The sequence below is a fragment of the Xyrauchen texanus genome, chromosome 49 (assembly GCF_025860055.1).
Source record: "Xyrauchen texanus isolate HMW12.3.18 chromosome 49, RBS_HiC_50CHRs, whole genome shotgun sequence".
Classification (NCBI taxonomy): Eukaryota; Metazoa; Chordata; class Actinopteri; order Cypriniformes; family Catostomidae; genus Xyrauchen; species Xyrauchen texanus.
The window spans coordinates 11,942,066-11,955,452 of NC_068324.1; the positions used below are offsets into that span (position 1 = coordinate 11,942,066).

The window sequence follows — 13,387 nt, forward strand, 5'->3', positions numbered from 1 at the left end:
TCTTGCACTGAACTCTGTCTAAATCTTATCTTGCATACTATCTGTCCTGTAGTCTATTATAGATTAGGATTAGTGAGTCCCACATGGCAAAAAAATAAAATAAATCATTCTAAAATCATGTTAACATGTGTAATGTTATTTAGAGTCGAAATATTTTTTTATGGAAATCAACAGTAAGCCACTTAAATTGTTAATTGAACCTGGAACAATGCTTGACCGGTGGCCTACAGAACCCCTGTGAGTGATCAGGTTATGTCTTTCATCCCTTTTGGTGGTTCAGGTATTCGCGAGGAGTGATGTCTCCAGGTCGGCACGTTCGAACCCGGCTTTATTTCACCAGCGAAAGTCACGTACACTCCCTGCTCAGCATCTTCCGCTACGGAGGCCTGTTAGACGTAAATGAACGGCAATCAGAGATTAGATAAGATTATGCATGCAAAGTGTGCCTGAGTGTATGTTTTATAAATGGAACTGATTGTTTGTATGTCTGTATTTGGGTATATATATTTAGGAGCAAATAGATGAACAGTGGAAGCAGGCTATGGACTACCTCAGTGCCGTAACTGAACTCAACTATATGACTCAGATTGTAATTATGCTCTATGAGGACAATAACAAGGTACAGGATGTGCCCACCCAGCCCTTTGGACCCAATTCTCCCTCCTCTACGCTGCTTACATGTGTGAATTTGTATCTCTAGGACCCCTCCTCAGAGGAACGCTTCCATGTGGAACTGCACTTTAGCCCAGGGGTGAAGGGGTGCAAGGATGAGGATAATGCCCCGTTGGGATTTGGGTTCCGTCCTGCCTCTTCAGAGGTGTGTGTGTGTATGTGTGTGTGTGTGTGTGTGTGTGCATACCTATCTATAGTTTGGGGGCAAAATTATTACTAGAAAATATAATTACCTCTGTATTAAAACAACTGTTGTCGAGGGAAAATTCACGCTAAGATAGAAAAACAAATGTTTGTGCTCGTGTCCAAACATCTCATGTTTCTCTTGCCCTTGAGGGCATTGATTTATAATTTGAACCAGATTCCTGTGCCAAATTTTGGAATTTATATACAGTTACTTATGCTGGTCCTCTTCCAACAACAGTCCCATTTCATATGTACCAGAATCACGAGAAGCAAACAGACCAAGGCAGTCTCGAGGACCTTTCCCAAGACGAGCCAGACAGAGCCGCACCATCGGAGCCAATCAGCATTCAGAGGAAGTCGCCACTTATCCGCAACCGCAAGGCTGGATCTATGGAGGTACGGTACTGAACTATGGGCTTTGCTGGGAAGCTTCGCTACTAAGCTATAAGTAATTTACTGTTCTTGTTAACTGTTATTTAAAGACTCCATGAATCTGCTTGCAGAGCACAGTTTTCTTTTCTCTGTTGACATATTTCCTATTGAATCTGTAAATTTGGGAATCGTGCCTTTTAAATTTTTTAAATAGCCAGCAGGCTATAGTTAAGGACCAAGAGTCATCAATATTTTTGGTCCATATTCCCAGAAGAGAAAGGCTGAAAATTGTAAATGTATGAATCTGCTGTAGGTTAATTTTAGGAATACACAAGCATATAGGTTCAGAGCTAATTAACATGCAATTAAAGCCACAAAACTCCAATTTTGATTTCATGGGATCTTCAAAGAAGAATGTTTTTCTTCTTTTTATCACAACTGAGGCACTTCAGAGATAACATGTTTGATTTTCTGTAAATATCTTTTCCTTTGTTTTGTCTGTGTGTGTATTTGTGTCTGTGCCTTTGTTTTTCTATACTTGCAGGTCCTTTCAGAGAGCAACGCTTCTCGTGGATCGGCATATCGTTTGTTCCCTTCGTCTTCCCGCCAGTCCCCTGAGATCAAACCCAGTGGGCTAGGTGGGAATTGTATTTAATTTTTTTGTCTTGTTTTTATCCTGTAGCAGACACGCCATATAACTCTCTGTCATCGGGCTCTTCAGAAAAATATTGCCCTCTCTCGAACTTGCCCCGTTGACCGTACAACACCAATGACGCAGTTTGAGGTCCGTACTCAAGTTTATATAGACCAGGGATCAAATCATGGCAAGCCCATTCCAGCTACTGGCAGGAGTCTCTCTATGCTATTCTAGTCTGTACTATTTCTGTCTCATAAGAACATTTACGACTTGATACAATGCAGACTGTTTCACAGGTTTTAAGCTGCGTAATGTTCAGAGATTGCAACAAATGAGTTTACACCTTACTTAAGACTCAAACTTGACTTGTGGATTACTATTTTATAACAGAGTGCACGTTGCATCTGGCATGTCTTTAATGTAAGCTTTAAACTAATTCAACTCTTTCAGTACTGCCCTCTGGTGGCCAAAGTTAGAGCTGGATCCTTGTTCTTTGGTTTTGTTAAGAGAGACAAGTTTAGTTTTTTATATAAACCTAGAACAGACAGTCCTAAAGATTGGATATGAAAACCAAATTGGATTTGTGTGTGGTGTTTAAGACTTTGAGGGCCACAAACCTACTAAATGCATTGCATGTTTCACTCATTTCAATACATGCACAGTGGCTGTAATGGTATATTTATTTGCTCAGCAGAACACCAGCTTCATATGAAAAGGTTGTCCATGTGCCTACAGATGAGCTTGACTACCATAAATAAAACGCTGCATGTCTTGACTAACCACTACTAAACTTCCCACCCCCTACACCCACGTTCCACCCCACAGTGTGCAGGCCACGTTCGGCACCCAGTGTGCAGGCCTCTTTAGTGCCTCTTTCCCCAACGTGAGAGACCTAACACAACCTCTCCGCAAAAAGCTCTCCTCGCACCGGAGTCTGTCTTATCAGGGCGGTATGTCCCCAACACGCACAAATACTGGATTTTTACCTACCTCACCTGCCTGAGACCATCATGAATAGTTCCTTCAAAACTCGTTTTTCTACCCCATTTAAGATCAATTAATGTCTCACTCAAGACCATTTTCTGAATACTATCATGAGTGGAGATTTGTGTTGTTTTTCTGACTATTTAAAGGGTTTGTTCACCCACAATTACATTACATTTTGTCATCATTTACTCGCCCTCATATTTTTCTTGAAACACAAAAGGAGATGATATGCAGATTGTTAGCCTCTAGCCTCACCTTTGACTTTCATTGAATGGAAATAAAGATGCAGGTTGATTGAAAATGAGGTTTATTGAATGATGTCAGAATTGTCATATTTGGGTGTGCTATCCTTTAACCAAATGTACTTAATAGTTTTAGTCGACCTTTAGTTGACCTTTAAAAACACCACAAATCAAGTTAATGTCTACATACTGCACATAACTGTTGCCTTCTGAACTCCTAGCTTGCAAGAATAGTCTGAACACTTGAAATTGATGCTGTGCCGATAAAATCATATAAGGATATGTTGCAATATTCACAATATTTCATCATTACTTTAGATACTTGTATCGATATATTTTTCATAGGGCTGTCAATCGATAAATGTTTTTAATAGAATTAATTACATGACATGCTGATTAATTAATCACAATTAATCGCATACCTCATTATTTGCTGAGAACGGCCACCAAATAATGATAATTCATATACATAATGTATAATAATTAAAATGTTTATAAATGTAATATGTAGGGCCTATAATAAAAATAAAATACAGATTGAAATTCAGTTTAATATGCATTATTGTGGCAGATGAATAAAGCAATGATTAAACAATACAAAAAGTGGCTTAAGAGCTCAGAATACTGTATTGTTTTTTTTTTATTCACATATCATGGAACAAGCCTACAGTTGACAGAAAATTTGTCAATGTGTCCAGTTCCCACAATATGTGTTCTTGCGCTATTTGTCATTGTTGCTCTATGTACAATATATGCCTCAGACTGTATGTCTACACCTCAGACAGACACATTTGGAGCGTCTCACTGGTATTCAGCATCATAAACGCTGAATTTTTAGCATGCTGTGTGAAGTTAAAAGTAGTGGGAACTTTGAAAAGCGTGACTCAAGATTCCTGTATTTCGTTATGCTTCCTTCTAAGTGAGCGGTCCTCATTCTGTGGCTGCGCTGCATGTGAGGTTTGTTGAGGCGCGCTACCACCCTATTGACGCGGATCATAAAAACAGATGCACTTCAAGCTTGAATTGCTCATATGGTCTTAAATTTCAAATTTGCGATTTTTACAATTAACCATTGCAGAGGGGAATACCTTGGTCACACTTTACAATAAGGTTGTATTCATTAATATTTTAGCTACATTGGTTAACATGAACAAACAATAAACAATAATTTTACAGCATGTATTTTTATATACACTAATAATTTTTTCAATGAAACGTTGTAGATTTTAACATTTGTTAATGCATTATACTAAACTAACTCAAACAAACAATTTAAATTATAAATTAACATTAACCATCATTTATAAATGCTTTTTAAAATTATTGTTAATTGTTAGTTCATGTAACTAATGCATTAACTAATGTTAACAAACAACCTTATTTTAACATTTTACCAATGCCAAAATGTTACTGATGCTTCAAAAATCTACTTTGATTTTACTGAAATTCGTAATATCCATAGCAAAAAATTTTTTTTTAAAAGATTGCTTTTACCACAATCTCTAAAGCCTCATTGTCTATGACCTACTGATATTATGATTATAAAATATGTATTGGAAATCAGTAAAATACACGCTTAGTTTCCCTAGACAGTTTTAAGAATCTCCATCTAATACATTATGCCTGAGTTTTGCATTTTTTTACTATTGAATACATTCTCACTAACCTCTGCTAAGTTGCCTTGTTAGTAGCATTAACATTTTTGTCCACAGAGTGTCACTGTGTCTCTGAAATGGACAATTGCTCGGCACTAAAAATACTGCCATGTCATGCTGTTGCATCTAAAAGGACATCCTAGCCCTGAAAATGCTTGGTAGTTTGCTGTGACCATCCGTTGTTATTGTGTTTTTCTACCCATATTGAAGGGCAACATCTGGCCCCGCTTTTACTTTTACCTGCATTTTATACAACAGCTGATTTTAGGAGGAATAGCATAGTGTGCCAGGTGTTGCATGTTGGTACAAGGAATAAAAATCCTGGTAGCTTTTAGTAAGACTGAATTCATGTTCTGGAAAAGCTCATGAGCGTTTGTAGAGGAGCGCAATGACACCAGTAACTCTAAATGCCTCTTTTATCTCCTCAGAGCTGCTCTCTATGCCAGCAGTAAAGAGATTTTCTGTGTCGTATGCCAGGCATCCAACTAATGGTATGTTTGGAGTTCCTGAGTCCATGTTTTTTGACTCTTTCCTTGCATGCCCTCTGCCGTTTTAAACGTAGTCTTTGTAACTTAGCACCATTGTGACTTGTTTCATTAATTCGATAATGTGGGAGGCTTTTCTTCCAACTTTTGGATTCTCACAAGGCACACCCATTTCAATTCATTCTGATTTATTAGATGCATGGGTTGTGTACCAAATATATCTCTCCTGATATATTGTTATTTGTGTGGAAAATAATTATGCACTGATCCAAGAAAATTGAAACATTTTAAATAAAAAATGTGTGTTCCTTGAAACACAAAGGGAGACGTTTTTAAGAATGTTCATGCCGCACTCTTCCATACAATGAAAGTGCATGGGGACCAGAGACTGTCAAGCATCAAAAAGGACAAAAAAGCCACAAGCATTTTAAAAGTAGTTCATGTGACTTGTGCACCATTTCTAATACTGTATGATAGCTTTGTGTGAGAAACAGTCTAAATTGTAATTTGTTATTCACCAAAAATCCTTTCACTTTCATTGTATGGAAAAGAGCAGCTTTTCTGTGTTTTTGTGTGTAATACAGGTTTCAAAAGACATGGTTATTAAGTACAGTAATTGACAACACATTTTAAAGTGAGCCATTTCTTTAAAACAATTTTTTTTAACTTGAGTCATTATGATTGTTATGAAATCTTATACAAATAAGGTTTTCTCAGTTTACTATAAATTTGGGTATCTCTCTAAGGAAATCTAGTTTTATCAAGTTTTGGTGAGGCTGGGGATTTTTGCTAGACACAGTACAGCCCTAGGAAGAGGTCACCAATCAGCCACAACATTAAAAACACCTACCTAATATTGTGTAGGTCCCCTACGTGCCACAAAAACAGCGCCAACCTGCATCTCAGAATAGCATCTTCTCACCACAGTTGTACAGAGCAGTCTGGCCATTCTCTGTTGACCTCTCTCATCAACATTGCGTTTCCATCTGCAGAACTGACGCTCACTGGATGTTTTTTTGTTTTTGGCACCATTCTGTGTAAATTCTAGAAACTGTTTTGTGTGAAAATCCCAAGGGATCTGTAGTTACAGAAATGCTCAAACCAGCCCATCTGGCACCAACAATCATGCCATACTCCAAATCAGTGAGATTTTTTCCCCATTCTGATGGTTGATGTGAACATTAACTGAAGCTCCTGACTCTTATCTGTATTATTTTTACACTGCACTGCTGCCACACAATTGGCTGATTAGATAATCACATGGATGATTGTTGGTGTTTGATGGACTGGTATGAGTATTTCTGTAACTGCTGATCTCCTGGGATTTTACACTCAGCAGTCTCTAGAATTTACTCCAAAGAATGGCGCCAAAAACAAAAATATCCATTGCGCAGTTCTGCAGATGGAAATGTCTTGTTGATGAGAGAGGTCAACAGAGAATGGCCAGACAGGTTTGAACTGACAATGTCTACAGTAACTCAGATAACCACTCTGTACAATTGTGGTGAGAAGAATAGTATCTCAGAATGCTATTCTGAGATGTGGGTTGGCACTTTTTTGACGGCATATTATTTGGCAGTTGGTTTTAATGTTGTTGCTGATGGGTGTATGTGACAGTTTAACTCTTCTCAAGGAAAACTCAGAGTTTTTGCCATCAGTCTAACAACCCTTCAAACCAGCCATCCAACCATGTAAAAACATGTTTTCCCAATCAACATGTTACATTTTTATTTATGGTACCATTCATTTTTCAAATTTTTTTAGCTTATTTGTTTAGACTGCAGAGGAAATGTTATTGACATGCTGTCAGCACATCAAAACTCCACATCCGTTATTGTCCTTTTCCATTGATGTGGGTACGCATCTGATCAGGACTAGGATTTGCATTTAATAGCTGACAGCCTTCTGTATTCTTCCTTGTTTGTTTTGTTCTGTGAAAAACGTTGAGTAGTTTTTGTATACAACGTACTGTGTGGTCCTGAATTCCTAGAGTCCACATTGAAAATCTGCAATGTTTTTTCAAGTTTTTACATTTTTAAGAATTTAAAACACGAAAATGACTCTAAAGTGAAAAATAAATATTCTATATTCTGTACTATCTCTAGGTCACTAATCAAATGTAAGCATTTTGTGTAAGTGACCATTTAAACAAAAGGTCAGATTTTCTTGCTACCATTGAAGCACACATGATGCGCTTTGTAAAATTCTCATATCATGCTGGGATAACATGGATCATCAGGTTTTGCACAAATTGAGAATTCATCTGTTCACTTAAATTGTTATGGTGATAATTTAGCACTTAATACTTTGTACTTAGTATGCACTGTGAAACCTAACCTAATAAAAGTTTAATTAGATTTACAGAGTGTTAATGCACTATTTCCTAATAGTGCAAAGAGCTTTGCTCAACCTCAAGGCAGTATTATGAGGATTTCCTTTTAAAAATGTATAATTGCACTGAATTGCCTCTGAAAATAGTTTTAGGTCCTGACAAAACAACAAAAATGTATATCAGGCCATTAATAGTATGCTGCTGAGTCATTCGGCAAAAACATCTCAGCAGAGAATCGGACAGAGGATCCTCAGTGCTGCATTCTGCAGTTGCCTCTCGTTCCTCTCTCCTCTGTCTCTGTCATCCCTCCATTCCACCTTCATCCTTGAGTGTTTAAGTTCCTCTCAATCTCTGTAGCTGTTTCTCCCTCTGGCTCACTATATTTCTCCATCACTGCCACCTCCTTCATGCTTACTGCATCCTTCTCCCTCCTCCTTTTGTTACTCAACACAGTCATTCCCGCCTGTCTTCATGTGTTTGTAGTGGTCGAACAACATATGGTTTTCAAGAGAGCAGGGTTTTCATTGGTCAATGTAATACTGAATGTATGATATAAAATATGGATAATGTACTGCTAGGGTGATCAGGATCAGGGCATGCATCACCCTAAAGTGGTTTATTTTGCAATAATGACTGGCTGGTTGTAAATATTTCCTCATATATTGACTTACTTGTAGAGAGTGCTGACTGATGAAAGAGACATGGAACTTGCACAGAAACATTGTCATGATGAGTGATCAGTTATGCAGATTTGTTGTGGACAAGGCTCAATATTCAGAAATATTTGCATACATATGCACACAAAAGTGCTGAAATAAATGTACTCAATATTTGCTTATAAATATTGTTTAATAAAATTTGTAATTATATATTATACATTAACTAAATTGTACTCCAAACGATACCCAAAAAAAAAAGTGCCAAAATTACTTTTGGTCAACGCCCTTTCCTTTCCATTCGCCCGATACGTCTTTGGTCCAGTTCTTATTAACTCCATAACTCAAAGTTCAGTTTCAGTTGGATTAAAACAATATTTTGTCTTTTTAAATGTCATCTAAACAGAAATTTTTGCGAAGTTGGACAAACAGACCTAGATAATGTGATTGTAACTCTGCTTTGTCCGGCATGAATACACAATAATCGGACCAAAATTGGCCTCAACATTGTGCACATGCTCTGAAAGATGGTGATGCGTATTGAACACTTCTTCAGCTTGCATCCTTCCTTCGAATATTTTATTACGCATTGTGTCATCTACTGTATACTTGGACAGACAGATGAAGACTGTAGCTCGACAACATAAAATCTGCTGTAGATCGATTGTAACTGCACATGTTAATGTACTACTGAATATTAACTCTTGACACAAACATACTCCTTCAGTTTCTTGGGCTTCTTTTGCCAAAGCATTGCTTTATCTGCCCTGCTTACTTGACTTTGTGCCATGTTTTTCTTCACTTTCTGTCTATGCAGCATTCTTTCTACTGTATAAATCCTCATAACTTCAGTTTCTCTTTTCTTATGCATGTCTGTACTTATGGCTTGGTGAATGTGAAGACAGGTTGCTTGTGTTGACACCTGCATAGAGTAAGTATAACGCTAACTTAGGAAGTCCTCTCACACCTATTTACACGTTGTTTTTCAGGACAATATAGAGCTTGGGGTAAGTTCGGAATGGAATATTACCTCAGTACTTTCTAAAATCTGTGCGGCATACATTATGGAATACTGACTACTTTTATGTTTTTTTTTTTTTAATGCAGCAGTCATAAAATTGCATGCGAGGGGCATTCAGTTATCAGATTGGAAGTAAATATGGTGATTCTTCACATATAATTGAATTTCTTTGGTATAATTGAGTAAAACATGTTGCAGTTTGATTAAAATGTTCAAGCAATGTGGGCTACATTAATAAATTTTATTACAGTACTACATTGTGGCAAATGGTCATCCAGGTATCCTATGCATATAGAAAATGAGCATACTGTGCTCACAATATGTACTATACACTGTTGAAATAGTAAGTGTAGTGTGTTAGTATGCTATTCCAAGCATATCCATTGTCTTAAGATGCAGACTGAAACAAGCTGTACAGCGAAATGTGCCATGAAAGAGAAGGTAGTGTGAATCACTGTTTGTTGGTTTGACAGGATTTAAAAGCAGCCAGAGTTGTCAAACATTTGTATTGCTTGTAGATGTTGCCATATGGTGTGTCCAAACAGCATGTTTGCTAAATGTGCTGCACAACACAAAACCGCTTGATACATATGACTGGAGTAGAATGAATAGCTTATTCATTTAGAATTTATATATATATATATATATATATATATATATATATATATATATATATATATATATATATATATATATACACAGTATATATACACAGTATATATAATGCTATTCTGAGATTATTAAGCAGGTGGTTTTAATGTTGTGGCTGATCGGTGTATATACATATACATTGGATACTTGTCATATGTAGTGCTGATTTAAACTGCCTCTGGGGTGACGAGTAACTATGTTAGTTTTTTGTCAGAATTAAACTTCCATGTGGAAAGCACACTGCTTCAGTTTTGGCTCTCTACACATTACCTCTCTACAACCATATAATTCCATCACCACTAACCAAAACACATTAACAAATGCAGAATTGAAAAACAATATTTTTATGTACTGCACTGTATTAAGGTTATTATAGTTTGTTTCTCCAGCATTGCTCTTGGTTTATTAGTCTGCAGCAGTCCGCCCTATTTCTGATAATACCTTTCACTGTATACAAGAAGCCAAACACTTGGTTTGGTAGTGGAACACACTTCATAGTTTTCCTTACATAAGCTGTAGATCTAAGAGTAGATATTGTACGTGAACGTTTTGCTCAAGACTTGCGGCACACCACTGTGCAATTTACTTGCATCACAAGATATATCCTGGATTGTTTGTTATTTCTGACAGCTGATGATAGTGCAGTCCCCATACAGTGCTTGTAGGTCACATGGCATTGGCTTCATACTCCCATCATGTGTTTCAGTGGAAGCACATGCACCTGTGCTAGCGAGAGCTCAAAGAGTTTGTGGGACATAAAGAATGATGACTGCCACTGAGAGAGTTCTGTACCAAGAGAGGTTTGTTTTGGACGATGTTTATGTCTCTCTGCTGCAGGGTTTGAAGGCTGCTCCATGGTGCCCTCTATCTATCCACTGGAGACACTGCACAACTCACTGTCACTCAAGCAGGTGGATGAATTCCTCACAGCAGTGTGCAAGAATGGGAGTGAGACACAATTTGAGAGGCTGAAATGTAGGTGGACGTATGCATTTGCTTTAACATGTACAGGGAATATTGAATGTAAAGGCACTTTTGCATAAAATTAAAGGAATAGCTCACCTAATCTCTCATTAGTTTCTCTCTCTCAGGCCATCCCAGATGTGTATGACTTTCTTCTGCAGAAGACAAACAGATTTTTAGAAGAATATTTCAACTCTGTAGGTCAATACAATGCATGTGAATGGTGTCCAGAACTTTGAAGCTCCAAAAGCACATTAAGGCAGCATAAATGTAATCCATAAAACACTAGAGGTTAAATCTTCTTGTTCTTCAAAAGTGATATAATAGGCGTGAGTGAGAAACAAATTCATATTTAAGTCCTTTTTTACTATAAATCTCCACTTCCAATTTCACATTCTTCTTTTGTTTTTTGCCATTCACATTCTTTGTGCATATCGCCACCTACTGGTCTGGACTGGTCAAAGGTAGAGATTTATAGGGAAAAGGGACTTAAATTTAGATTTTCTTCTCACCCACACCTATTATATCGCTTCTGAAAACATGGATTTAACTGCTAAATTTGTATGGAGTACTTTCATACTGGCTTTGTTTGCTTTTTGGAGCTTCGACGTTCTAGGCACCATTCACTTGCATTATGAGGACCTACAAAGTTGAGATGTTCTTCTAAAAACCTTTGTTTGTGTTCAGCAGAAGAATGAAAGTCATACACATCTGGGATGGCATGAGGGTGAGAAAAATATATTTCCATTTTTGGGTGCATTATTTCTTTAAGGCATTTTGTGACCAGGGACCGTCAAGCTCAAAAAAGCACCATAAAAGTAGTCCTTACAACTCACATTCTGTATTCTAAGACTTCTGAAGCCATACATTAACTTTTTGAGGAACAGGCCAGTGGTAGCCCGTCTATATGGGCAGGCATTGCAGAGCAACATAAATATTAATCCTTTTAAAAACATAGATCCATACCATAAATTGCCAATATGTCATTTGTTAACCCGTAATGTGTTCAAAATGCTGACATATGTATTTAAAAGAAGGCCTAGAATAAGTTTTTGTTCTATGTTTAAGTAAATAGAAACCTCCGTAACACTTTATTTGATATAGATTTAAGGCATATGGGGCAGAATATTTGTGCTGCCCTCCCAAACTCCACAGCACTCCTCATTTTTCCAAAGTAAATCTGTGGTCAAATATGGTACTGCAACATGCCCTCATTGAGACCCATTGGGGCATAAATCTGCCCATAAACTGAATGCCACCCCTTACTCAACTCTTGCCAACCCGGGCAAAAAAATCCTGGGCACTCCCCTGCCCATAAACGTAGAGCCAAAGCAAAGGTAACTTTAGTATTAGTGCGCACCAGCAGTGTGACAGATTGCGAACATGGCGAGCGCTATCGTTGGACCTGTGTGTAACAGCGTGTCATTTCTAAGACAAATTTCCCATCAAACCACTTGGTCTTGACAAGCCAGACATATAAAAAATTTTGGAAATCAAAAGATAAGGGTAGGTGATAAGATATTGTATGTATTGTATTACAAAAAATTTCACATAATTACATTTTTGTTCTTATTGAGCAAAGGGACAATAGCATAGGTTTATGTGATTTGAAACATTTCTACTGCGAACCTATTTACAACTTGAAACTTACTGCGATTTAAAACATTATTATTATTATTATTATTATTATTATTATTATTATTATTAAACATTTATTTTATTTATTTTTAGTTCTTAAAAAACATGTGGCATACAGTGGTATATAATGGTAAATAGATATGTAAATCACATTTAAAACAACATTTGATTTAGATTTTGATCTTCAACTAGTCAATATTCCAAGGTAAATTGTTCTTAAAAAAAAAACGTTTCCACCACAAAAATACAGGCAGCACGAAACAATAGGTCAAAAGAAATCCCGGACGAGCCCCCCGTTTCAACCCACCCCAGTCTAGGGTTGGGGAGGAGTAACAAAATGAAAAAGATTTGGGGTTCCCCTTCTCCAGAGATATTCAACAAAACTTGAATATCTGTAGGGGAATCAAAACTAACTTACATAACAAAGAAAAAGTGCAAATAAACAACATTAACTTCCCTACATCTGAGGGCTCTTCCGGGATTTGAACCTGGGACCTCTCGCACCCCAAGCGAGAATCTTACCCCTAGACTCATGAGCCGTTACAAACCTTTTCATCTTTGGGTGAACTATTACTTTTACATAGTTCCATTAGAACCCTGTCCAGTCCCAAAGCTCTCACCCTAAAATCATCTGGCTGAATTTAGACTGTATAGTTTGATAGTATTTGATTATCATAAATGCATTTTGATTTAGCATTATGTTAATCACACACCCTGTCCTCTTCCCTTTAGCTCTGTCTGCCATGTTCGACTCCCATGCCCAGCCCTCGGTAGATGTTGAGAGTCAGGAGATCCCAGTACAGCTGAGCCAACCACCCGTTCGGCCTCTCTGGTGTGAGTATGCCCCAGTATCTCCTTATATCTAAAAACCACAGCAACCAGGCTGTCAG

The 13,387-nt window shown here is 37.4% G+C and overlaps 1 protein-coding gene across 8 annotated transcripts in view; it reads left to right on the plus strand.

The window, feature by feature from the left end:
- LOC127640308 (inositol hexakisphosphate and diphosphoinositol-pentakisphosphate kinase 1-like) overlaps positions 1–13,387 on the plus strand; it is a 50,340-nt gene that overhangs the window by 34,891 nt on the left and 2,062 nt on the right. For 4 of the 8 annotated variants that reach the window (XM_052122765.1, XM_052122766.1, XM_052122768.1 and 1 more), the window contains 8 exons: positions 272–395; positions 512–619; positions 701–817; positions 1,117–1,254; positions 1,775–1,868; positions 5,180–5,242; positions 10,734–10,871; positions 13,230–13,331. In XM_052122765.1, the coding sequence (XP_051978725.1) occupies positions 272–395; positions 512–619; positions 701–817; positions 1,117–1,254; positions 1,775–1,868; positions 5,180–5,242; positions 10,734–10,871; positions 13,230–13,331 (884 nt within the window). The remainder of the gene's footprint in view (positions 1–271; positions 396–511; positions 620–700; positions 818–1,116; positions 1,255–1,774; positions 1,869–5,179; positions 5,243–10,733; positions 10,872–13,229; positions 13,332–13,387) is intronic. The other 4 variants (XM_052122767.1, XM_052122769.1, XM_052122771.1 and 1 more) reach the window with 2 other exon arrangements.